Source organism: Fragaria vesca, linkage group LG3 (genome assembly GCF_000184155.1).
Source record: "Fragaria vesca subsp. vesca linkage group LG3, FraVesHawaii_1.0, whole genome shotgun sequence".
In the NCBI taxonomy this organism is placed as follows: Eukaryota; Viridiplantae; Streptophyta; class Magnoliopsida; order Rosales; family Rosaceae; genus Fragaria; species Fragaria vesca.
This window is the reverse complement of record NC_020493.1, coordinates 2,844,783-2,870,095: the sequence shown is the minus strand read 5'-3', so window position 1 is coordinate 2,870,095 and position 25,313 is coordinate 2,844,783. Positions and strand designations below refer to the sequence as shown.

Sequence of the window (25,313 nt, the reverse complement as noted above, 5' to 3'; positions counted from 1 at the left end):
CCACTTCCGGGTATACACATAGTACAACCCATAAAGCAAGCCCATCACAAAACCCCTAAACCCTACTCTACCTATCCCCTTAACCCAACCACCGACTTCCCCGCAAACCGAGACCGCCGCGAGAAACCCGGAACCCGCCGCCGCGGCCAGAAACGCCGCGAAACCGGCGGCGACCCGGACCCGGGCCCGAGAACCCGGCGGCGGCGACCCGGAGGCGGCGGGAACGAAGAGGAAGCGGAGGAGCTCGAGGGCGAGGTTGAGAGGCGAGACGAGAGGGTGGGGGTGGGCGGAGGAGACGAGGGAGAGGGCGGCGGAGAAGAGGAGCTGGGAGAGGTGGAAGGACAGGAAGGTAATTACGGCGAAGAACCATGGGGCGAATGGGAAAAGGGGTTTTGAGGAGGAGGAGGGGGAGAGGGTTTTGAAGAGGAGGAAAATGAGGGTGGAGGGGATGGATTGCCAGATGAGGAACCCTAGGAAGCGGTTGCGGACCACCGCGTGCGGCGGCGCCGGAGGAGGAGGAGGAGGCATTTTTGGGTTGGTGGGTTTTTCTGGGTTTTTTGAGTTTGAGAGGAAAGGAGGGTTCTTTTTTGGCTTTGAAATCTGAGAGAATGGTAGCGTTGATGAGGCGCCAACTATCAAGTATGAACTATCAGTGAAGGTTTTTATGAAATTTCAGGGTTTATTCCTTTCTTTTTTCTTTTTGTAAATTTTTCAGATTCTTTTTTTTTTTCTCTAGTAGATCGTACTATATATACACACAAATATATATAAAACTTATAAGATTGGTTTAGTGGAAACATGTTAGGCTACCAGTGGGAATACAAGTCGTTAGTTCGAACCCTCTAATCTATGAAAACGAAAAGACCATGCCTTCAGTGCTCTCAACTTTATATGTTGTGGCAAAGGAAAAGTTTGTATTTGTATAGTTACATCGTATGTAGCTTTCAATGATATATATAAAACTTATGAGGTTGGTTTAGTGGAAACATGTTGGGCTGCCGGTGAGAGTACAGGTCGCTAGTTTAAACCCTCTAATTTGTGAAAATGAAGGACTATGCCTTCAGTGCTCCTGACCTTGCATTTTGCTTGTATTTGTATAGTTACATCATATGTAGCTTCTAGTGAGACAAACGCTACATGTCGCTGGTTTGAACTTCTAAGTTTGTTAAAAGGAAATGAGCTTAAATTGCTCTCGACCCTAAAGTGGTAGCTAACTTATTCACCATTTTGGGGTAAAGAAAATTATAACTATATAAAGCTTGTGTTAAAATCCAACTTTCTCATCTCTAGCAGTCCAGCTGGTGTTCAATTCCCATAAGGAAAAAGAAAGGCTTTGTGAGCTGGTAATACCTACAGTTTACCGGCATATTCCACTTCGAACAGGAAATTGTACAATGCAAACATCTATGCTGGTGCAAAACAGAACTGATAAGACATTGAACATGACTGAACATGATTTGAAAAGAGACTCCTTCACACATACAATCAACACACTAGGACATCCAAGATGTTTACAAGCAAACCCAATGTTGTGGTTCCTAATCATATGTTATGAACAACTGACAACTCACAAAAGCCAAACTAGTTTTTCACTACAGTGCTAATCAAATCAAATCTTGTGGAAGCGCTAAACTACACAAATTATACACATCAGGCAAATGATGCTGTTCTGGACACATTTGACTTGGCATCTTCGAATTGATCATCATCTAGTAGTACCTTCCCAGAGCACAGGCTTTGTGGGAGGTAAGCTTTATAGATTTGCTCCATGTTAGGAATCTCCTTTAGTTCGTGAGAAGCAACTTCAAGAGCTGTGTCTTGGAAAAACCGGTAGAATTTCTTGCTACAGATGTAACCGAAGATCAAGGAGAGGATAGGAAGTGGAATCAAGAGCGGCGCATAGACGAATTTCTTTACCCCCAAGAAACCAACCATTGTAACTTGGTACAATATCAGAGCTGCAAGAATCCGGAGCTGCATGTGTGGCCAGAACTTTCCATTGCTTTCATACGCTGGACAATACACTTTAAGTGCCTGTTCAATTGAAAAACAAGATTTTATATTCAATATTGGATAGCAGCACTTTGAGTGGCACGAATGAGAAGGAGGGTTTTCAATCAGAAACTGGTAAAGCCCGAAAAAAGACTGGAGGATAATTTACCTGGTTTCTAAGGACAAGCCATCCGATGCCAAAGTACAGCACACCAAATGGAAGGATCAGTGGAGCTATAACAGAGTAGCAGAGAGCAACTGTTATGATTAGCATATCACCTGGAACTCTAGTCCCATACCCAAGATCACTAGGTTGCCAAGCTGCTTTCAACTCGCCTTCAGTCTTACAAAGATACTTCCTTTTCAGATGGAAAATAATCAGAGGAACTATTCGGGATAGTTCGAGACCATAGCCAACAAAAAACCTGATATCAATGGAAACCAGTTAGTAAAAAGAACTTTGTGTCGAGCAACGTATAGCAGACAACATTGTCTGCTGCAGTGATATTGAAAACTTACTTCAGTGCCACAAAAGTGATGAAGTAGGTTGCACTTCCTGGGAGGCTCGTTGCCAGTAAGGGAACAAGTTTATTAGGATCATCCTCTATTTCCTTGAATGTACTGAACAAGGCTCCACCCACTGTAACTCCAAGGAAAACATTGAACACAATGAAGTAGAAATATTTTCCAGCTGCAGCCCTTATTGCATGGCTCTGAGAAGGAATTCCCTCAGCTTTAGATAGAGCAAGAAGGAGCTTTGGCAACAAAGCTAAGAAGATTATAAGTGCAAGCTGAGGAAGATATGCCTCCAGTACCGTCTTCAGCGCAGATTGATTCACAACTGGCTTGATAAATGGGATAAATTTTACCAGATTATCCAGAGTTGTGACTGCAGAGATGAATCCAATTGGGATCATATAAAATACTACGGTCAGAGCCACAATGATATACACAACATACTGCCGCACTTGCCTCTGGAAAAACTTGATTTTCAGATTAGGCCAAAGTACTTGACGAGGTTCAGGAGCAGCCATGACTGTCCATGTGTCAACCATTCGGGCATGTAGAGTCTGTGCTGCAGAAGCTGCAGTCACCCTATTAGTGAAGAAAACTAGAGCAGCATTTAGCTGCTTCTCTCTGAGAGTGACTTTCTGTTCAGCTTCCAATTTTGGGATTGTTTCATTAATCTTCTTAGTGTAGTACTCTATACTATCAACCTTTGCCCCACAAAGACCAAGGAAGCCAGTTTTATTGGTGGGTCTTGTTCCTTCTGGACTGCCTGTTGTTTTGGATGCTGCATAAACTGCTTCAGCACGTTCAAGCTTTTTCCTAAACCCTTCTAATTCTTTCCAGAGTTTGTTCACCTATAAGAACAAAATAAAAGTGAATGAAGGAGAATATACTGGGAACAGACAATTAACCATCACAATGAAACAGCAAAATAGTACGTTCTATATAATTCTGTTACAGGCATCTTGATTTGTTGCCTAGTACAAATCAAGTTTCTCATGGAAAAAACTTTAAATACCCAAAGACGTATTGCATTTCTGATTAAAGAACAACCATTAGTTGTTACAAATACCACATTCTACCAGAGAATTACTTCAAAAGCCACAAAGGAAAATTATATCTGAGAGGAGTTTGAATAACCAAACCCAAACACAGTTGTAAAACCAATAACAGTTAAGGCATGCCACAAAGTGATGAGGAAAAAAGAATTTGACAACTTATACCTCTTTATTATTTGTAACAATCATTGATTTGTAATATGTCTCGGGGTAGATGGCCCTGAAATATGAATCCACCTGTTCCTTTCTATTTGGACCTTCAGGGACAGCAGGTATGTCTCTAACAACAACAGCAAATTGTTCAGGCTTGATATCAGGAGTCATTAAAGCGTTGGATCTCAGATCGGAGACATGTTTATACGCCTTCCACAACAAGAAATATGAAACAAAAGAAACCCAGTAGACACCTAGGAGATACGCCCACAGCCTTGGACTCTTCGCCTGTAAATACAGAGAGACTACATAAATGCATGAACAATTCGCCACAAGCAAGATTTAGTTGTAATGATTCCATCTCCAAGAAGTTTGCAATATATTAATTGTATAGCAAAAGGTAAAGGAAAATCCAATAGCATTGACAATCACTGACATGTGGACCTAAGAAAGCTAAAACATCTGTAACTCAGGCTCACAGAAGAAAATATTTCACCAAGTTTCCAAGACAAATCATGCATGCCTCGACTAAATTCAATACTTGTTATTGAATTATAAAAGTATTTATAAAAAGATCAGTTCTTCATAGAAGATTATATAAGTTACCTGGACATGTCCTATGGATAACTTGTCAAGGTCAGAGAAAGTCCCGTTGCTTGTGGTGGTGTTTGTTATGGCGTCTCCAATGTCGGTAGCAGAAACTGGCAGAAGCACTGGTAGCAGTATCAAACTGGACAAAACCAGTATTCCCAACACTGGCACATCAATAAGAAAGGTCAGTACTTCAAGATTCTTAAGCTTAGTTGATTGTCTATAATCACATATACACCCCCAGCTTCTTCTTACAGAAAAAGAATCCATGCAAGTCATACAGGAAGATATTTTAAGTCATCAAAACTTGGCTTTAATGGACATTCTAATGGGGAATCAGCTTTTACTGACTGGAACTCCTCTCTTAGAAAATGAAATCCTGTGTTTTCTTTTATTCCACTATCCACAGCAAACAACAGTCCTGAATTTAATATATAAAATCTTTTTCAAACGTAATTACTTTGATAAAACTCCAAAATTTTATATCGACTTTAAGTAGTCAAATCATATCGATGTCAGAATAACATCAAAATTTGTTTGCAGAATTGCCCAACCTAAATCCATAGCATCAGCTGCTATTGTAACATACTCAATATTAAGTTCACATATGAGATACTTACTCATGACATCCACATTGACTACACAACTTGGTAGAGTTGTGAAAATGACACAGATCCTTTCATTTTAACAAAACAAAAATGAGGTGAACAACTGAACGTCAGAACATGACTCGAATAGATCAAAATTGTTCTGAAAATGAATTGCACTTCTAACCAGACTCTAACCCTTTCTGAAAAAATCAAAGCAACCATTGAAATCTGAGAAACTAGCTTTCAAAATCGGTCCAACTTGACCCAGCCAAAACATCCACAAAGCTCAAACAATTCCAGCAAAAAGGAGCAAAACCCGGAAACTAGTTTTGGTACAAACACATGAGACAAGGTAATTCTGAAAACGTCACCAACGAAAATAAAGTTCCCACAACATCACACTCCTCAGAGCTACAAGGACAATTAACTATTCCAGTCTCATCAAACTCTTAACTATTCAAACAAAAACAAAACAAACCCAACAGAATGACTGTACCAAAACCCAAAAAACACAACCAAAAGCAAAAACAAGTACAATCCAACAGAACAAAAAAAAAGATGCATAACAAGTGAGAGACAAACCAGTGCTCAAGAAGACGAAGTAGACAGCAGTGTCAACCCCAGAGAGAGCTATAACTTCCTGCTCTGTTGAAGTCAGAGCTTCTTTGATCCAAGCAAACGGGTTCCGGGTCTTGGACCCGCCCTCCCACGGATCCAAACCCTTGAGGATCCGATTCGGATAGTACACCACCGCGTTCCCAGGCTTCTTCGAAAGCCACGCGAACAGCAACATAAGAATAAAAAATATCAGAAACGAGGTCCCTAACGATGTCAGGAACGAACTGAGATCCATCTCGGCTTTTGTCTAAGACAAAACAACACACGAACAAACAAACTAGAGACTGAAACTCCCAAACTCTTTATGTAATGCAGAGAGACAAAGCCGTTACAGGGTCGACATTTAATAGAAGAAGAAGAAGGTAACGGTTGAGATATGTGAAGAGGGTGGTGCGGTGGTTGTGTGTAGCTTCAATTCTTCGTGGCCAAAATGAATGAAGGAAACGAAAATATCACAAGCTGTCAAGCATGATTGGCTTTTGGTGTTGTAGGGTTGGGTTTCATTTTTTTAAAGGCTCTGTTTTTAAAGGCAGAGATGAAGATGAAGAGAGAAGGTGGTAGACACTGTACGTGGAAAAGGATAAAGGATTTGATTTGGATCGGGGAAGTTGGACTGGTTAAGTGGAAACTGTAAAGGACGAAAATGGGGTTCTGGGATTAGAATAACAGTTGTGGGTCAATCTCTCTGTGTGAAAAATTGCTTCTGGTTTCCAAAAAGGGAAATGTTGCCGACGTTTTGAATATGAAAACAAAAAGGTACACTGTATTTGAAAACTTCACATGCATGAGATCCATGGCTGGACCTGCGGAAGCGTTTTGGGTGCAAAAAGGTTACCGTTTGTTTATGGAGTAAATTGGACGTTTCGTAAAGGTGGGAAATTGAAGAGTTCATTAAACTTGCCGGAAAGAACAGTGAAGTAAAGAAGTCTCCGTGGTGGAAATCAGCTGTTACATAGACTTTACACAAAGGCGTTAGTTCTTCCGCAATTTCGGTATCCACCTTGTGATATGAACGGCGAGTGTATGTTTCTCATAATTCGGTCAATGTCTAGCGCGGCATGAGTTTCGTAGTTATGTTCAAGAATCACCGTCTAACATTTTTGTTGGTGTTGTAATTTAGTTGTGAAGTAATTACTTTATAAAAAGTAGTTATTTTTTCATGTCGCTCAAATTTTGATTGTAATAAATATTTTTAAACAAAATTCTATTTACATTGTAGTCAAGTGGAGGCTTTAGATGTACTTCTTGGAATTTCTTAAGCATCAACTTTAGAGCATATATTCTGTTATACATGGAACTCCAACTAAGAATAATCTAAATTAAGAATCCCAATTATGAAAGCAAAGAGGGAATGTAAACACTATAGCAACGATTTTGTGATCACAAAGCTTTGAACAAAATCATTGACACTCAAAGACAAAGTATAATGTGTTGCACTACAAAGAATGTAGACAAAGTATAACATAATTAGGAGAACATCTTCAGTACACGGCGTATATCTTCACATACATACATGAATAATCAAGATTAAAGAAAATAATATAGAAACATAGCGATCAAACATATGAATTGTTATGAACGGTTAAGATTACGTCGCGTAAATATACGTCGTGTATATAAGAATTTCCACCATTCTAAACCATAAACAATAAAAATCTTTTTTTTTTTAGTATAAACCAGAACCTCTGGTCTACACTCTACAGTTGCTTCACTCGAGATTTATTTTCCTAAAGGCTAAGTTTGTCATCTTCCAATATAACGGCTCCTCCTCACCAACTTCCTCCACACGAAGTCCACACTATACGACGTCGCATTTACAGATTGAGCGGATAGAAATGGCCCCGACACGGTTGGTGTCCGACACGTGTCGCTCCCGTGTGGTGCCGACACTCTGTCTTTATTTTATACTTGTCGCAAAAGCAAAGGTCCGAGCAATCGGGGCGGGACCCGCTATCGGATAAGGCCCGGCCCAGTTTGATTTGTCCGATGCGAAACGAGTCCACCCAGTGTCCAAGTCGCGTAATAAAGGTTGGAGCGTTTCACGTGGCGACAGGTAGGAATCTGGTGGAGCCCACAACGTGGATTAGGGTTTTGGTCTTTTGGAGGTTGGAAATGGCCGTTGTTGTAGTTGAAAGCGACTGGAGTGACGCCGCGCCACCTATGGCTGTCGACCAGAGTTGGAGCTAGGTGAAGATTATCCAACATGGCAGCAGCAGTTCTTCTTTTCCATAGTCAATGGAGATGGATGGAATAATACAGAGGGGATAGTGGGAACCATACAATGTTATAAAAATCTCCGTCTAGAGCCGATTAATCATCGTCTAGACGCTGGGCGGTGTTTCACCGTTTCCGTCTAAAGAGTTAGAAAACTGATTAATCTCTCGATTAACCCGCCTGCCTGGGCGCTAGTTACTGGCTGTCCGCCCGACTAACACCTAACGTTTTTTAGAACATTGAAACCATGTAACAGTTTCATGAGTTTAAGTACCGGCAAGATGTGGTTGTTGATAGTCTTTTTGGCCTCGTTTGGTTCGCGGCGAGTAAGAAGACATGAAAGGGGTGCCATGGAGAAACCTAAGGCACTCAATTTCTAGAAACCTTTTCTGTAAAATCTTAATTACTCAATATCATGAACATAATGTACAATATGAGAGTTGGAAGCTGAATTTTTCAGACAGCCCTCTTTTACTAGACAATCAGTAGATATTTCGATGATTCATTCCGAAACCATTTTTTCACGATTCACTGCTAGGAGCTTGGACTAGAAACCCAAACTAAAACAAAATCAGCATTTGTGTGATCGAGGATGCGGTAAAGAATGGTGAAGAGTGTTACAGTTGCTTCACTGTCATCTGAAGTTGCAGCATTGAGCTCTACCCCTAGCCAACTTGTCCCACAGACAGACCATTTGTCTTGGAGACTGGTAATGCGCTGTGTAATAGTTCTCCATACACCCATACTGACAAAATTTCCAGTTATGGGAGTACTGGACAGCCACCCTGGAACTGTTAAATTGCTCAACCCACATTCCCATGCTCACATCTTCCATCTTAAAAAGCTGCAACCAAGCAAACATATATGTTTGATGAGACCGGCTTGATTTTGAAAGTAGCCATGTTTAAACACACATATAGTGAAATGATGGAAAAAAGAAAACTATCTTCCATATAGAGCAACTTACCCGTAGGCTTCGATTCCCATGCTCAGAGGCAATGAATTTAGCAATATCAATAGAAATTATGTATCCAGGGCCATTAGCATATGGAGGATAAACTTCTTCTGGCCACTCCTGTTACAAAAGACAGTTATCCTTCAGATATAGGAAAAAGAAAAACCAGACTGAAAAAATGTGACGTGCATCGTCTTTGGAGAATGTAGTGTCCACTGGTGAAAAGATAAAATGAAGTTCATACAACAGCAATAACAATAGGGAACTTGGGAAGTGTTATGCAGAGAAATTAATATCTTGTACAGTGATAATGATTCTACTCTTCAGGACCAAGGTTCCATGGAGAGTAAAGCCTGCGTCCTTTACTACCAGAAACCCAACACATCAGATAATAATTTTAGCAAGCAAGGATGCATTGCATACCTCATAGGTTACAGCCCATTTCCCACTTCTGAGAGGGCGATGCAAGAGGTTGAGATTGCCCATATAAAGAGACTTTTTAGAAGAGATTCCCTCAATTTCCTTCAAAACAGTGTCCAATCTAACAAATGTATCATCATCACATTTCATGATGTATGCTGCCGTCACATTCTGAACCTGCATCAAGACGTTGAACAAATAAAGCCAGAGAATATAAACTAAAAGGTAATACCCAGTTGAATGGAGTTTTAAACTACAAACATAAAAGCAACAACATTATTTACACAAACATTTGATCCAACAATATATGTTCAATGAAGGAATACTTGAGAGTTGGGATTAACTGTACTCACCCCAAATTCACAAATAGAAATGGTCTTGAGAACAACAAGCTCGTAACGATCCATAAAGGGCAAGATCACAATATCACCAAAGTAAGCAGCCTCTTTCTTCAGCACTGCATTGACTTCCTTCCTTGCATTCTACAGGATTTAATAAAAAGAATTAAGTATAACGAAAGAAAAGATTCATACAATAGTTTGAGTCAACAAGCTTGGACATCACATTCTACATATCCTGATATCCTCTGTAGCAACCTAATAACCCTCAAGGCACTGTGCTATATAATTTTATTTTTTTCTTTTAATAGGAAGGAATAATGTTAAGGTCACACTCTAGGGCCTTAATCGAGGCGATGCCCACTGAAGGATGGGTCACTACCAAGTACCAATTGATCGATCCGACTAATCTAACTCTTAACATTAAAATAACTGTTGAAACAGCAAAATGTTCAGAATAAATTAACTTACCAACGCGACAAAGAAACGGACTACTACGCGTGAGGACTTGATTGCTGATGATTGCATCCAAGTTTTCCTCACTGCCATGCGCTCTGCAAAGTGATTTGTTGCAGAAAGAACCCCAACGAACAGTCGAATAGGAGTCTTAGGTAAAGGATGAGCTTTCCACTTTTCTGACAACTCCAGTACCCTTTGAGGTGAGAAACTTGGATGAGAAGCAGGAAGCGAGGTAACATATACAGAATGAACATCCACGTCTCCTTTTATTGCTAATCCAGTTGCATCTTCAAGTGTAAATCCCTACAATTATAGCAGAAAAAAGTTGCTGCATGATTGATAGGACAAAAAATGGGATACAGAAAAGAAACAAAACTGAGATGCCATGACCATACACTTAAGCAATTGACATGATCTATCAAAATATGGCCTTGCCATATTTCTTCAGTCTGTAAAAGTGTAAATAAGGGAATGCTAAGTGGGTGAAGGGAACGTGGAAAGAAAACAAACAACAAAAATCTGAGATAGTGCGTCAAACTACTTTGGAGTGTGAAATTGTAAACATAAATTTCTTGTCACCAACAAGGAACGATAAGAAAGAATTAGCTTTCTGCATGCACCAGATTGCAATTTTGCACCACTTAAATTTGAGGCTTAAACATAAAAAAATATCAAGAAGTTACTTTACATACCGTCCGATATGGAAATGACGTCACATGCCTGCCACCAACACTCATGTGGAATCCATCTACACCAGCTCGTATTGTCAGGATAAATAATCTACCCTCCACAAAGGGAAAGGGCCAAGTAACTTCTGGCTTCTGCTCACGCCCTATAAAACGCTTAAACCATGAGGTAGTCTTCGTCTTGGATTCCTTTGCTGCTACCATATCATTTCCCATCCACTTTTCACATCGCGCATATCCATCAACTGCCACATATGTGCACTAAACCTTGTCAGAAACTCCCCTGGTATATACTATATACTTTATAGTAATTAGCTCGTCCGAATATATGATCTATATAACCAACTACCACAAATAAATATAGGGAAAATGGAGTCTAGATTCTGGGAAGCCCATGAAACCCCCCATCTCGAATTACAACATTACACAGACGGTTAGGATTCGTCAGGATTTCTCAGGCAAAGCCAGCAGTATAAGCAATCACATGGTCTATACTATATAGCTCTGTCGAATAATTTATAACATAACTGCATACTCAATCAGATACACAGGATAAGGGGGATTAGGGAGTCCAGATTCTTAGAAGCATAAAGGTGCTTCTCATCGTCCTGAATAATAACATGATTAGAGGATGGTCAGGACTGTCCAGGAAGAGACATCAATACATAAACCAAAATATATGAAATTTTTCTCTTTCCATAGATATGAGTGCACTAGTGCCCTTCAAGTTCAAGTTACTTGGCATGACATTATTTAGACAAGATATATATCTGGGGTTACCGCCAAGGATACTCAACATCACAAGGGAACATCTGTATAGAAAAAATTAAGTTTGGCTATACAAACCCTAAGTTTGTTAGCAGACGAGAATCTGGACCGCAATACAACTACCATACTCAATTTCTACATAATAGGGGCAAAGTAAAGAATGTCTAAAAAGGTAAGTACTATTATCTTGAAATTTTTAAAGCAAGTTACCTGAGTTACTTGGAAAATTGGAATCACATTGTTAGATATCACTATTTTTTGGATCACCAAGTAATCTCAACATTACAGGGGAACTTCAATAAGTAAAGTTCATGCTTACTGATACAAACCCCAAATTTTGTGGCAAAGCAAGAACCCGGACTGCGTTACAACTTACAACTACCATAGTCAAATTTCCACACAATGGGGATATACAAAGTACAAGCCTGAACCTATACAATGCTACTTGTTTACTTTGGCCATCACAGGAACTATTAGAATTTCTTGTACAATTTTGTTGTTATTAATTTAGTGACAACTAACATATCTTGAGGTGCCGGTCCTCATAGAGTTGACTATGGCCAAGCCAGACTAAGGTAAAACTACTTTCACAAGCTAAATCTAAAAACAAACTTCATTTCAATTCCATGTCTTCATTAAATGAAATAGCTCAACCTAGATGATATTCAGCATCTGCTTAAATTAGCACAATCTAACTAATAAAACATAATAAAGTCCAGAGATTATACACACTGGAAGAATGATATTAATAGTCTTAAATGTACATTGATGGACAGCAGCTATGCTGCATATGCAAGAGAACAGATCCAGGATAAGAAAAACATCAATATTGGAATAAATTTAAGCTAAGAGGGTAGACTTTTTGTCTTATTTGACACAATGATCAAACGTATTCCTCATCAAAAGCAAATAATACCACCCTTAAACAGGTACATATTGTTCATGGTTTCTAAGTCTGTACTTGCTCATGCCCCTTCATGCCTATTTACAATTGACATGGTTGTGATGCAGAAATACAAGGAAATAAATTATCTTCCAAATCATGAAAACCGTACCTAGCATTTCTTCACTGTTCTTGGATGGTGAACCGTCACACCTTTGAGCTGATCCCCACTGCATCCTATAACAGGTGTTGTGCTCAATGACTGGCCGCTGACTCCAATCTCCTCTTAATCGTGGATTCAAGTGCAGGATCTTGGGGGGGTCCTCCCCATCCACTGACTTCAATCCTTGCAACTCAACCATGAACTGCGAGACCATTACCATTCCATTACTCCTCCTCAATTTTGCAAGCTGAGGCACATACTCCTGATGAGCATTATGGGAAGTTCCCACCAGTGTAATAGAAGAACCTGCAGCAAGCCCGCAAGGAAGGAACATCAATCTATCTCCCGTTGCCAATTCTTCCCCACTCATGGATAACCATGAAGGGCATGACTCGGGTTTCCCCTCAACTATAGAACTATCTCCTGTCTCCTTGACATCAAGTTTATCCAGTTCTTCCCAAGCACGTAATCCTAATGTCCAAGCCTCATCTGCCATCCTCTCAAACACCGAGAGTTCATTTGTTCTATTCCTCCGCTTCATGATTTCACCAGTTATCCGACCATATCGATGCTGAAGTGGCTTTATAGTCTTGGAACCATTTCTCTTCTCTTCCAAAGGCTCCTTTCTAGGCCTCACGGGCGCATCCTGATGTTGGTCATCTTCCAATTTTCGGTGCAATGTATCCTTATAAACAGAATTAAACATCGGTTTACTCAAATCCGAGTCCTCATTGGCCATGTCATCATAACCATCATCACCACTCAACGCCTTCGCTATCTCAAGAAACTGGGGAAACTTAAAGGATATGAAAACCAAGTACAATGCTGCCATACCAATCAACAAATGCTGCAACTTGAACCTCCTAGTAACCGGAGGCTCACCTTTCAGCCTCTTCATCTCTCTAAAACCAATCCACAGACTACACCATACTCTACAACAACCAAAAAGCTCCCATACCCTTTTCCTCAATCAACACATACAACCCAACACAAGCTCCAAACCCAACAAAATAACTCAAAGTTCATGTCTTTCCAAATCCTTTAAACAAACCCAACATCCCAAACTCAACACAAATCAATAATGACGAGAAATGTAAGCATAACAGTGAGAGAAACTCAAAACCCCGTACAGGGTTCACAGAGATCCAGTTCAACAATCAGTCAATATCCCAGTTCAGCAAATCAAAACGCCTCAACAAAACTTGAACGCAGTAAAAGCTTTAAAATCAAAATCTCACCCGCATTTGCTTGCAATGAGCTTGATCTAGACCCAGAAAAGTTCTCCACTGAAAATGCAGATGGGGATTGAATTGGAAGACTGAGAATGAAAAGTAAAGACCCAATCTTTATTGGTGTTCAAAGCCTGAAACTGATGAAAACGTATAGAAAGGTGGTTAATTGTGAGAAAGACGGAGATACTACTTTGACTCCACAACAGAATAACTGTTGCTGTGTAGAACTAGATTCATTCATTCCACTTTATTTGGGTTTTTTTTTTTTTAACAAAAAGAATAACATCAGGTCCTAAAGACCTAAACAAAGGGTCATGCTTGAATCTTGATGCTCCTTTTTCTTTTCAAATTTTAGATTAAGGATTACAGTGGACAAAACTAGTACATGCCAGACTATCCTTATCAAAAAGGAAAGGGGAGAGTGTTGTATACATTACGCATCTGAATGTCATTAGCAGTTCTTGACCCAATAAAAATAGAATGTCATTAGTAGTTGCATACATAATCAGTCTACAACTTTAGTGCATAATCTTCAGAGTTCTTTTGGTTTCATTTGATATGTTGTGGCACACGCGATTATTTATAAGCATGGATATGTGTAATAATGTAAGGGGTTCAGGTAATATGTCCCCCGGAGTTTGAATTCTCTTATTAATAATAGGGAAGTGAAATCCACACTCCCTAAATTGTAATCCACACTCACTTTTTATTTTTGGTAACTTAAATTTTGTCCTTAGTGACTTAACTTTTGTCTTTTTATACAAATGATGATTAAAAATAAAAAATAGAAGTATGGATTTCACGTTCCTAATAATATTATTCAAACTGAGGAGCCCATATAGTCTGGATTTTTAAGTTCCTCTCAAAAATAAGTATGGAAGTCACTTTTTGTAAGTGAAAGATTCTAAAGATTCTAAGTGAAAGGTTCTTTCTCCAAAAAAAAAAATATCATTCAAGGTTGATCTATTGATATTGCTGCGATATTTATCGCATACATTATTAGAGGAATTCTTGTGTGCGACGGTTGCACCACGTGGCTGGTGCAACCACCCATTCACACACGGACACATGGCACTTTTATCCAACTCATCTCTGTTGAAAAACAAGGAAATCGGATCCCGATCTCTCTCAAATCGGAACAAACCAGGTCATATCCCTCTGCCCAGCCGCCGCAGTCAAGCTTGTCATCACAAACCTGTAACCCTCACCACCGAGGACCAAGCCTGCCGCTCCACAGCCGATACAACCCGCCGTCATCAGCCGTGCAAAAACCCACACCGCCGAGCCACCATATGTTTTTCACTTGTATTGGTTGATGAACCACCATATGTTTGACCATCTATCTTGACTGAATCAAATGACATATGTTTTACCACCATCTATGTTTGACCATCTACATCCTTCACCGGTGACTTTATTATCTTTCTGTAAATCAATTTAAAATATATATGCATCATCACCCTTGTATTGCTCCTCTCTTCACTCTCTTGTGATGGGGTGGAGGATGGGAAAAGGAGAGGTTTGATCAGAGAGATCGGAATCCGATTTCCTTATTTTCCAACATAAGATTTGGGTATGATCGGAGAGAGATCGGAATTTGATTTTCTTGGATGAAAGATCCACGTGTCCGTGTGTGAATGGGTGATCACACCAGCCATGTGGTGCAACCGACCATTATAATCATATGAGATTTTGGTGTTAGACAACAAGTCCCCACACTCCTTCATACCTACATACCAGCGATTACAATAAACATAAACCGAAAATGGTACAAATGTAACTTACTCCTAACCCCATCCAGAGACATTGATATCTCCTTACAACCAACCTCAATAAGAAACAATCTCACCAAACACTATACGCCAAAACCGCCAGCATATATGCAGAAGCATACTCCTAACTCTAACCATAAGCATTGATATCTCTTTACGGCCAACCTCAACCTCACCAAGCACTATACGCCAAAACCGCCAACATATATGCAGAAGCGTACTCCTAACCTCATCCATAAGCCTCGATATTTTCTTACAAATAACCTCAAGAAGAAACAACCCCACCAAACACTATACGCCAAAACCGCTAGCATATCTGCATGGGCGACCTCCTCATTAAATTGACAACAAGAAAACACTGAAGTTAAGACCGATAGTTCTTGTACGTGACACCAAACATGATCCTACCACAATCACCAACGACAACAACTTACCAAAACTCTAAAACTCAGTTGAAGTAAAAAATACACTGGACTAAAGAATGGTGTATGTGACTAACTTCATACAATACTCTATTTTATATTTTATATTTGTTGAAATGCACATCATGTGAAAATACATTAAAATTACGACTACAAATTCTTATTTTCATATTTACTCAAATTAGACTTATCTACCATTATACCATTTAATAATGGAGAAAATCTTAGGTGTGACGGTTTGTTATTATATAAAGTTTTTCTTTTCTAAAAGAAATATAAAAAAAATCCATCGATGCTGTGTAACAAATAAGAGGAAACCAATAGGTGAAATGACCGATAATATACCAATTAAAATCCCAATGGCCAAAACCCTTATCCAATTTCCAAAACCCTCACTGTGACTTGTGTCTACTCACTACCTGACCCTCAAAGCTCCAAACTTTGAATCCAAACCTTCATCTTCACCCAAAAGCAAAGCTACCCAGAATTCGAAACAGCTCAACAAGTCCACCTCCAACTATAAATCTTCAAAATTCAACCAGCTCTTCTGGTTAGACATTGATGCTGCGTTAGAGCCAAATGGCATCTATATCAACCACTTGGCTCTATCAAGGTCCGTTCTAGTTCATCTTGATGTTTCATTCAATAATGAAGATAATTTCATCAACAAGTTCTGTTCTTTCTTTAATTTGTTGAAGTTTTTGATGTGATTGTGGCAGATAGAGGATTCAAAGGTTCAGTCTTTGCACAGAGCCATGCTGCTGGGAACCCATATTTCAATTTCAAGGTTTGTATTGTTTCCAGTTCATTTCAGTTTTACCTCTATAACATGTTTGTTTAGAAATGCTGCAAATGCTGAAATAGTAGGAAAAGGAATCTTAATGATACTGATAGGTTTGTGCTAGTTTTGCCCTCTTTTGTTTGAATTCAGCTTTGTTCTAATTTTAGCATGTATATTTGGTTTTTGTGAATAGTACAGACATCCTTTGTTAGATCCTTTCCGGTTAGAGTTGGCTTAAGTGTGTCACCGAGGAGGGCACCTTTACTTCCTTGTATAAAGTGTGAGAAGAACGATGAATCTTCCAAAGATGTGTCTGCTGATGAACCTTCCAAAGATGTGTCTATTGATGAATCTCCAAAAGAGGTTACGAAAGAGGTGACTATCGAGCGTGCACCCTACTATAGTTATCTGGACTCTACATCTGGGCAGCTTGAACCAGCATCTGGTGCTCGTGCCAGCATTCCCGGACAGGATTATTGGCCTGAAGGCACTGCTAGTCGAGTTAGGGCAGCCAATGCACCCGAACCAACTGGTCAGTCTCTTGGCTCTCCATCTTTTGGAAAAAATCCTGGAAGTAGGAGGAGGAAGAATAAAGCATCAGCAGCAGTTGAGGCTCATGACTCTTCTGAGCCGAGTGTAAAACCAAGTGAACTAGTGACAGTGGCACTGGAACCAGAGGTTTTGGAGGACACAATGGAAGATTCCAAAGATATTTCATCTGACTATGTGGTCTATCAGACTGAACCGGAAAAAGAAGAAGAAACAGGATATGAGCTAGACAAGAAACTTGGACGTCCTCATCCATTTATTGATCCAGAAACTAAGAAGCCATTGGAAGAGCCGCTTACAAGTGACGAACTATGGTGGAACTGGAGAAAACCAGACAAGGAACAATGGTCTAGATGGCAACGGAGGCGACCTGACGTTGAAACGGTTAGTGCATATATATTATAGAAAGAAGATAAGACTCTGACTTAATTTGAGGACTTGGACAAAAGAAAATTGGAGGGTCTATTGTAAGAAACAGGTATTGTGACTTGACTAGGATGTTATTCAACAGTGCATACTTCTTAAAACTATTAGCTTAAAAGGTCTGTTGTTACAAGGTATCCCTGCAGCTTCCTAGACATGGTTTGATTACATGAGGTTATCAAAATATATAATGGTACTTCTGTTATACTTGATAATAATCAGTATGAGTTCATTTTCTTTTAGAGTGTGCCTGTAATGCATACATAAACTAACTGCCATTAGAAGGAAGATTGTCTTTTACAATGAATAGGTTGTTTGTTTCAATTTGTTAAGGTTTTTCTCAAAGCAATGGCAGAGACTGGGCAAGTAAAGCTTTATGGAGAAACACCAACATTGACTGAAACTTCACTTTACAGAGCAAGACGACATCTTTTCAAGGAAGAAAGGTACAATTGATACCAATTGGAATGGTTTAAATCCATGACTTTATATTAACTCTCTACTGGTTAATTATCTTATGCTTCCTTTTGCAATGGAAATGAACATAAATAGATACATATAGGGAGGATAAAATGTAGGTTTAGGAAACCTAGGAAGAATAATATGGATGCAAAAGAATTGATGATTGCTTTTGTCATGTGTGGTACACATGTAAACAGGCATGTATATGTAGATTTAAGATTATGCATGCCATTGAAGTAAATCTAGAAGTGGATATAGGAAGTAGTGAACGTAGATGATTGATTTGTCAGTAGTATTAAGGAGAGCTATAATCATTAAGGAATTGTTGGAAGATTGTGTAATCAGATTATAGGGGAGGAAAAGACTGTTTCCAGTCCTCAAATCTTGATTTTGGATTTGTGTAAATATGGAAGTCTCATGGGAATTTGCATTGTGCATTTAGATTGATCTATGTCTTAGTTTATGTTGTAGTTAGGTTAGGCTTTTCTCTTGCTCCTGCTTGTCTATTTATTAGCTCTTATACAAGTAGTGACTACCTTGGTTGTTGATTTAGAATTTAGAGTTGTTAGATTATGAAATTACCAAATGTTTTGTAGGCTTCAAGCTGAACAAGAGAGACTGGATAAGATAGGTCCGCTTGCATTTTATTCAGAATGGGTAAAAGATTGGAAGAGAGACACTTCTCGAGAAGCTGTTCAAAAGCATTTTGAAGAGACTGGTGAAAATGAAACAACCCAACTAATTGACATGCTTAGTCATCAAACAGATCGGGAGTATCGCATAATGATGGGGACTGATATCCGAATAAAGAGGGATCCTTTAGCAATGCGAATGCGGGAGGACCAGATAAAGCAAAGTACTCATTCTAAAGCTGATAGTTTTGTGTGTGCTCTTTATCTTGTCTTTCATTAACTTTCACTGATTATCATTTCAATCTCTAAGATGGTTCAGTTGCATTTTGCATTTACTTCATTGTATGGAGGAGTTGATGCGAGTTTTTGTTTGTTAAAACCTTGATTGCATGTTGTTTTTGTTGAACCCATCATATCAATCCTTTTCCACCTCCAAGAGTAGTCTGTAAACAATGATACAGACTACCCCCTTCCATATTTCTGTAAATGTGGTGCTTCTTGCTTTCTTTGCCGCCCTTTTGAGTTTTTGGTGTTCATACTCAATAGTAAATCGCTAGTCATAGTGAGGAACATTCATTATCTGTACCTCTCCTGGTCTCTATTGCCCCAGTTATATTCTTGAAACTTTAGCAGCAATTTATCAGCAGATTGCTACATCATGCCTTTCCATCTACTAATCATGGAAGAATTTTGGTTGTAGTTGGCCAGGCGTACAGTAGTTTTTGTATACATGTTCAATGTGATTTTAATGAAATTACAAAATTTATAAATGTTGCTCTCTTATAAACTGCCAGGTCTGAACATGTGTTGATGTTATTCTTGAATAGTGAAATATAAGAATATTAAGTTTGCTGTATTGACTGCTTGTTTGGCATCTACAGTATGGGGTGGAGATCCAGTTTACCCAACTATTAACTATATTCAAGATCCAGATGAAGTGATTGATTACAGAGGCCCAGATTTTCATGAACCAACACCAAATATGCTGTCTTTTCTGAAGGAGGTCAGCACTATCTAATTATTTCCTTTTCCTTTCTGGCTTATTTAGAAGAGTGTGTTTGTTTGTTTATATGTCATTGAGCTTCGTAATTTGAAGGAGGTCACTGTGATCTTTTGAGTACAATAAAAAACAAGTTTCTGAGCTGGAAGTAGAAAAAAAATTCTTATTTGTTTGATCATGTAAGAAGTCTAGATTGAAGGTACATGATAGGAATGGAATTTATTTTGTTAATTCTAGCATGCACATGCAGGGATTGGGATGCACTTCTCCATAGACTAGACTCCCAAACAGTTACTGCTTTTGTACTGCTATCATCCAAGAAAACTCTTTTTTGGGGTTCCTCTTTGTATGAATGTTATGCTTATTAAAACACAGGAATTTTTGAGTGGTTCTTTAGTACCTGAATAGTAAGCTGACTCACTTACTTGGTCCTTGAATGGTTAATTTCCTCTTACATCTATTTTTTGTTTGTTTATCGGGTTGTGATGTTGTCTGTTGCAAGCAATACTTTCCACCCCAGTTGACTTGATTCATTTTCTCATGTTCAACTGAAATACTTTCCTCTAAAAGCTTTCCCATTTTCCCATTGTGTGTTTTTCAAACTAGAAGCTACTGACCGATGGATCAAAAAAGGTTACAATATATGAACTCCATCAACTTAAGCTTCTGTCCACACTGTTTTAGTTAGTTTGTACTGCCAGGGTGTTCAGAATATAATAATATCAAGGTAATTTCTCAAAATGGAAACGTAAATGGAAGCATTAAAGATTAAATCCCTCGATCTTCATAGAGTGAAAAATGGATGATGAAGTATTGTTATCCTGTTTTATTTGATTTGCTTGTTATTTTGAAATTTGTTGCAACATTTCATTATTTACTGTCTTTTCATACTATTTCTGGCTTTCCTTCTCTTTGCACAGCATGGAAAAATCATATCAAGAGACGAGCTTGATACAATTCTGTCAAAGGAGAAGACCGAAGTGATTGAGGTATTTGATTGAAAGTAAAAACAATTTTTGTATGGCCTGGATTTGTCTTTTCTCCTTGTTCAACTCTTAATTTTCATTGCAGGCACCTGATATAGATGAAGCTATGGCACAAGCTGTTGACATTGGCGAAAATGATGTAAGTTTGATTGCTTCACATACAGCAGATGCATGTACTAGACCCATGCTGATTTTCAGCCCACGACTCCGGACATGGTTGTTAAATATTTGATCTCTTTAATATTGTCTGTAAATAGGACGAAGGAGAAGATAGTGAAGCAGAGGCTGATGAACAAGGGGAGAAAATCACACGCAATTGGAGCGTTTTGAAAAGTACTCCTCAGCTTACCAAGTCAAAGGTGATATTCGTTTCCCAGTATTACCATGTTTTTGTTACAGTATTTCATATCTTATATGCCATTTGTGGACAGTCAGAACTAGAATTATCTAGCACAAAGATATAAAGCATTACGTTACCCTTTCAAGCCATATATACAGCATCGGGTGGTTAAAACTTGTGTCAAATGCTCATTTGATGTATTTCTTTTGTTCTTGATCTTTCAGGAGAAACCAAAAAAGGGAGGTCCCATGTCTTTGGATGAGGCTGTAGACGATTCTGAGAACTTGACTGATTTCCTTATGGACTTTGAGGAAGAGTAGATATATATCTTTAAAAAAATCTTTTGGTTTCTTAGAAATTCAGAGAAATAGCCAGTAAGTAGGTGTATGCAATATGTAAGCTGCTTGTAAAACTGAAAGCTATTAATATGAATCAGACAGAAGCTTTCTGTAAGCAGTCCATGAACTGCTCATGCCACAAACCTAACTCGTACTCATTTTTGTCAATATGATCCAAGCACGAGTATCAATGTGTCCCACTGGTAGTTGATGGGCCGAAGTTAGGCTTTCATGTAGGGATGACATATACGAAGTTAATTACAGTCCGACTACACTCCCTTTTCTCTACAACAAGGTATGGAACTCTTAGCCTTGACCACTTTTCTTGGCCTCTTTGTGTTGCTCTTTTGTTAGTATGAAAGTCAGAAAGTATGCTTTAAAGCGTTTCAAGTCTGAATTGTGTACTTTGTGTTATAAGTAGCTTGTAATGGCTTTGGTTATAGCTAGTGTTTCAATCTACTTGTAACACCTTCCATCGATGAATGATATTCATAAATTCTTGACTTAAACTAATCTTAACTCATTTGGTCATCCTCATTCACCACTTGAATCAACTTCAAGGTTTTCCGAAAGTGCTCAAATAGATAAGAGAATCAACTGCCGATACAAACGATTTTTGGGATCATAACGCTAAACTTGCGATGCTAGTATGAGATAATAAGCTAACAAATACGTAGTCCGGGATCAGTGTAGTAATAGTATGATTGATGAGGCCGAAGCAAACAAGTAAGAACTGGTTCATAGTGATTTTGATTTTTCACATTTGGAGTTTTGGATTTTGGACACAAAAGCAAGGACAAATTTTCCTCTTCTTTTTGTATTAGGGACTTCCAGAGCACATCAAGTATTTGCTAATCAAAGATTCTCAGGTGTTTATCTACCTTAATATATTTTCCCTATGCCCTACCCAAATCTATCTGATGCTTTTGCTAGATCTTAAAGCGCTTTCTTTACATTATCATGTTCCTGCTTCAGATTAAACACTACACTATTATTTTAAACTGTCATTATACACCTAAATATGTTTAACATATTCTTAGCTGGACCTCAAATATATGTTTAACTTATCAAACAGCATGCAGCGTAAAAATTTTAGTCAAACACTGCTTATTTCTTTGAACATATGTTTAACATATCCTTCGTTTTTGATAAATCTTAATTATTTGTTTTCTTTGAACATATGAGACCCATTTGGTCCATAATATGGAACCATATATCTGTGTCCTAAACCCTATTACCAAACACCCATTATGCAGACAATTATGCAGACAGTGTCTTATCCCCAAAAGAAGACACATTACCATTTAGGTTTGTTTGATTATGTCCCAAATCTTGGATTAATGATCTTTGACCTTCCCATGGAGCTGGGGGAGATACTGATAAAGAAATAAGAGATTTGACTAATTATAATTGGGACAAAGTGATTACTGTACATGACACTAATTTTGAGTTGAAAATTAAAAAAATGGGATTATTTTGTGATGCAGGCCTTTTTATAAGTAACCCAGTTAATGATATACAAATGATTATATATACCAACTAGGGTTCTGGGTTTATGTTGGACAGTGTCTCTGTCACCCAGAACATGGTCAAGAAAAAATCTAAGCAATGCTGGCTTGCTTTCTTGCCTTGTGGCCTCCCCAGCATTAGTTGAAGAATCAAATTTAAATTTATATACAAAAGCTGAAGCAGCAGAAACATTGTGGTCAACTCTATGTTTGATTCTGTGTTTCTGTCTTTCCAGCATTTGTATCCTATGCTTATTTTGAGAAAGGGTCACTGTTCACTGTTCACTGGCTATTTAGTGGCTAATCCTTTTGATTATATTCTCTTAATCATCATTGATTATGTGCCCTTTATTCGAACCTTTCCTTTTCTTTAATTGTAGTCATGCTAGCTTACAATGCAACCTGCAAGGCTGCAATCATGCTTAATTAGCACTTGGGCTCCACACTAATCTTGTTCTTGCTAGTCTTACACTGTCCATTGTTGTCATATATATTGTTTGTTTTGCACTTTTTGTTTAGTATAAGCTGATCACATCTTGATTAATTGTCCGTTATCATCCATAGATACATGACACCAACCAGTTTTTTATTTTATTTTTTTAACTAAAGACAATTTTGTCATTTATATATTCATCATATATAGGTCATTACATAGAATGCAGTCAAGAAGTTAAGTGGTAGTACCCAAGAATATTACATAGAAATAGTCCTACTCATTGTAAAATCAAGTATGTAAAGATAGCGGATATTCTTCTTTGGTACTACTCCAAAGACGCGAGAGATATTTAAAACTACCATAGACGTATGAGGCACAACATGTGTTTAAAATCCTAATACACGGAAATCTATTGGGAATCATTTAAGAGATTTAAATGTTTTTGATAAAATTGAAAAATTAACCCTAGGGCCAAAAAGAATTAACCCTATGCCCAATAGCGATTAGCATGTAACCTAGCCCAGCTTCCATCATTGTTGCAGACAAGGTTGCCATCCCGTTGTTGTGTCTCGCTGCTATCCCATCGTCGTGCCTCCCTGCTATCCCGACCAGACACCACCATGAAGAGAACACCCAATTTCGCCACAACCTCAAGGTACAACACCACCGCCAACTTGAGACTGATGCACCATTGCCAGAAACACCCTCACCATCACGGCCGTCTGGCCAAGAATGGATGGAGACATCGTCCCACCATCGATGCCCAAACACAGTGATCATGGGTGCCTTGTCTCAACACGATCCAGAAAAGCCACGCCGGTAAAAATCTGCCTTGAGCTTTTAGGCCAAAAAACCTCTTTAGATCAAAGGTTTAGGGTTTTTGTAACTCTTGTCCGATGAAAGGCTCATCAGCACAAAACCGGCCAAGGGCCACCACCGGACGAAATTAGGGTGAAAGGTTGGGGTTTCCTGATGTTAGGGTTTAGAGAGCTCTTATCAAAAAGGATAACATTGGTTCAATAGTTTGTAAACCTATACTCACCAGCTTATTAGTTATTACTTATTAGTAACTTTGGTATATTATGAATTACCAAAATTGGTTTCAGCTCATCTTAATTCCCATGTGGGCTTTGCATTGAGTCAAAGTATGTTCAATCCTTCGTATGGGCTACCCTTTTTCAAATAATATTTCAGCAAATGATTCTCCTCAATCTGTATTTTTTAAAATTTCAAATTTGGGTATCAATTTGTTAGATAGCAAAACAGAGAAAGAATCTATATACAGTAAAAAGTAAAAAGTATTTGTGGTTTTGCACACCCTTGATTATCAAATGGTCAAGGGAACTTAACGACTCAAGATTTAAAAACGCATTTAGTACGATTTCATTAAAATGAAAATCATGATAGTACGTGTAAGCATTTCATAAGAGAAAACATATCAATTACTTTAATTTTCTTTGATGTTCTGTTTAGCCACTGGTCGCCATGCCACTACATATACATGTTACTAGTTTATCAAGTGAGAAACCTTCGTTTTTTTTTTCTTGATAAACTTTTATTCAAGATTCTGTTGAATTCATGGATCACTGAATATGATATAAAACTAATAATTTTATGAAAGAAAATACTGGAAAGCTAATTATTGTGGAGGAGAACAACTACTGATGGATAATATCGCCATCGGTTCTATGAATTTAATTTCCCCAAGCAATATCTTCAATAGTTGTTATGATATTTTTCTTCTTCTGAACTCGGATTAGCATGAATTATGGAGCGCGTGGGAAGGCGCGTGTGGACACAACGCGACTGGGAGGGGGAAAGCGGAGCCCATATCCCGGGTCCTTTTCCAAATCACATCGCGTCAAAAAAAGAAGAAACGAGGAAATCTAGAATTGCGCGGGACCCACAAATCTAATCTGGTGAGCTGTTGCTTTATTTGACATCTGTCGCTTTATCTTCCTATCCCCACTCGCTTTCTCTTCTTTCACTTGCGAAACCCTAGCAAAGTGGTTGCCACTGCTCTATCACTCAAAA

At 38.6% G+C, this 25,313-nt stretch overlaps 4 protein-coding genes across 4 annotated transcripts in view; 1 reads left to right on the top strand and 3 right to left on the bottom strand.

Annotated features, from left to right (window-relative positions):
• The window catches only part of LOC101310880, a 1,534,871-nt gene that overhangs the window by 877,744 nt on the left and 631,814 nt on the right, over positions 1–25,313 (bottom strand). The window lies entirely within an intron of this gene.
• Positions 1,339–6,053, bottom strand: LOC101310869 (uncharacterized membrane protein C2G11.09-like). The gene is made up of 6 exons (XM_004293467.1): positions 5,477–6,053; positions 4,320–4,468; positions 3,726–4,001; positions 2,512–3,356; positions 2,162–2,417; positions 1,339–2,034 (listed from the first exon to the last, which is right to left on the bottom strand). Exons 1-6 carry the CDS (start codon positions 5,745–5,747, stop codon positions 1,651–1,653), a joined length of 2,181 nt encoding a protein of 726 aa, XP_004293515.1. The 5' UTR covers positions 5,748–6,053; the 3' UTR covers positions 1,339–1,650.
• On the bottom strand, positions 8,116–13,829 carry LOC101310581 (probable beta-1,3-galactosyltransferase 20-like). Its single transcript, XM_004293466.1, has 7 exons — positions 12,408–13,829; positions 10,591–10,829; positions 9,911–10,201; positions 9,455–9,583; positions 9,105–9,278; positions 8,694–8,801; positions 8,116–8,570 (listed from the first exon to the last, which is right to left on the bottom strand). Exons 1-7 carry the CDS (start codon positions 13,294–13,296, stop codon positions 8,361–8,363), a joined length of 2,040 nt encoding a protein of 679 aa, XP_004293514.1. The 5' UTR covers positions 13,297–13,829; the 3' UTR covers positions 8,116–8,360.
• On the top strand, positions 16,219–21,532 carry LOC101310003. Its single transcript, XM_004293464.1, has 10 exons — positions 16,219–16,437; positions 16,544–16,611; positions 16,804–17,538; positions 17,911–18,023; positions 18,636–18,895; positions 19,553–19,674; positions 20,592–20,660; positions 20,743–20,796; positions 20,915–21,016; positions 21,222–21,532. Exons 1-10 carry the CDS (start codon positions 16,404–16,406, stop codon positions 21,315–21,317), a joined length of 1,653 nt encoding a protein of 550 aa, XP_004293512.1. The 5' UTR covers positions 16,219–16,403; the 3' UTR covers positions 21,318–21,532.

Bases quoted from the DNA above. Each gene is read 5' to 3' on its own strand.
- LOC101310869 (XM_004293467.1), bottom strand. From the start codon at position 5,747: ATGGATCTCAGTTCGTTCCTGACATCGTTAGGGACCTCGTTTCTGATA. The intron at 4,002-4,319 runs GTAACTTATATA...CTGTATTTACAG, and splicing joins TATCCATAGGACATGTCCAG to GCGAAGAGTCCAAGGCTGTG. The intron at 3,357-3,725 runs GTATAAGTTGTC...TTGTTCTTATAG, and splicing joins TTGTTACAAATAATAAAGAG to GTGAACAAACTCTGGAAAGA.
- LOC101310003 (XM_004293464.1), top strand. From the start codon at position 16,404: ATGGCATCTATATCAACCACTTGGCTCTATCAAG. The intron at 16,438-16,543 runs GTCCGTTCTAGT...TGATTGTGGCAG, and splicing joins AACCACTTGGCTCTATCAAG to ATAGAGGATTCAAAGGTTCA. The intron at 18,024-18,635 runs GTACAATTGATA...AATGTTTTGTAG, and splicing joins CATCTTTTCAAGGAAGAAAG to GCTTCAAGCTGAACAAGAGA.
- LOC101310581 (XM_004293466.1), bottom strand. From the start codon at position 13,296: ATGAAGAGGCTGAAAGGTGAGCCTCCGGTTACTAGGAGGTTCAAGTTG. The intron at 9,584-9,910 runs GTAAGTTAATTT...TAAATCCTGTAG, and splicing joins TCCGTTTCTTTGTCGCGTTG to AATGCAAGGAAGGAAGTCAA. The intron at 8,571-8,693 runs GTAAGTTGCTCT...GCTTGGTTGCAG, and splicing joins ATGGGAATCGAAGCCTACGG to CTTTTTAAGATGGAAGATGT.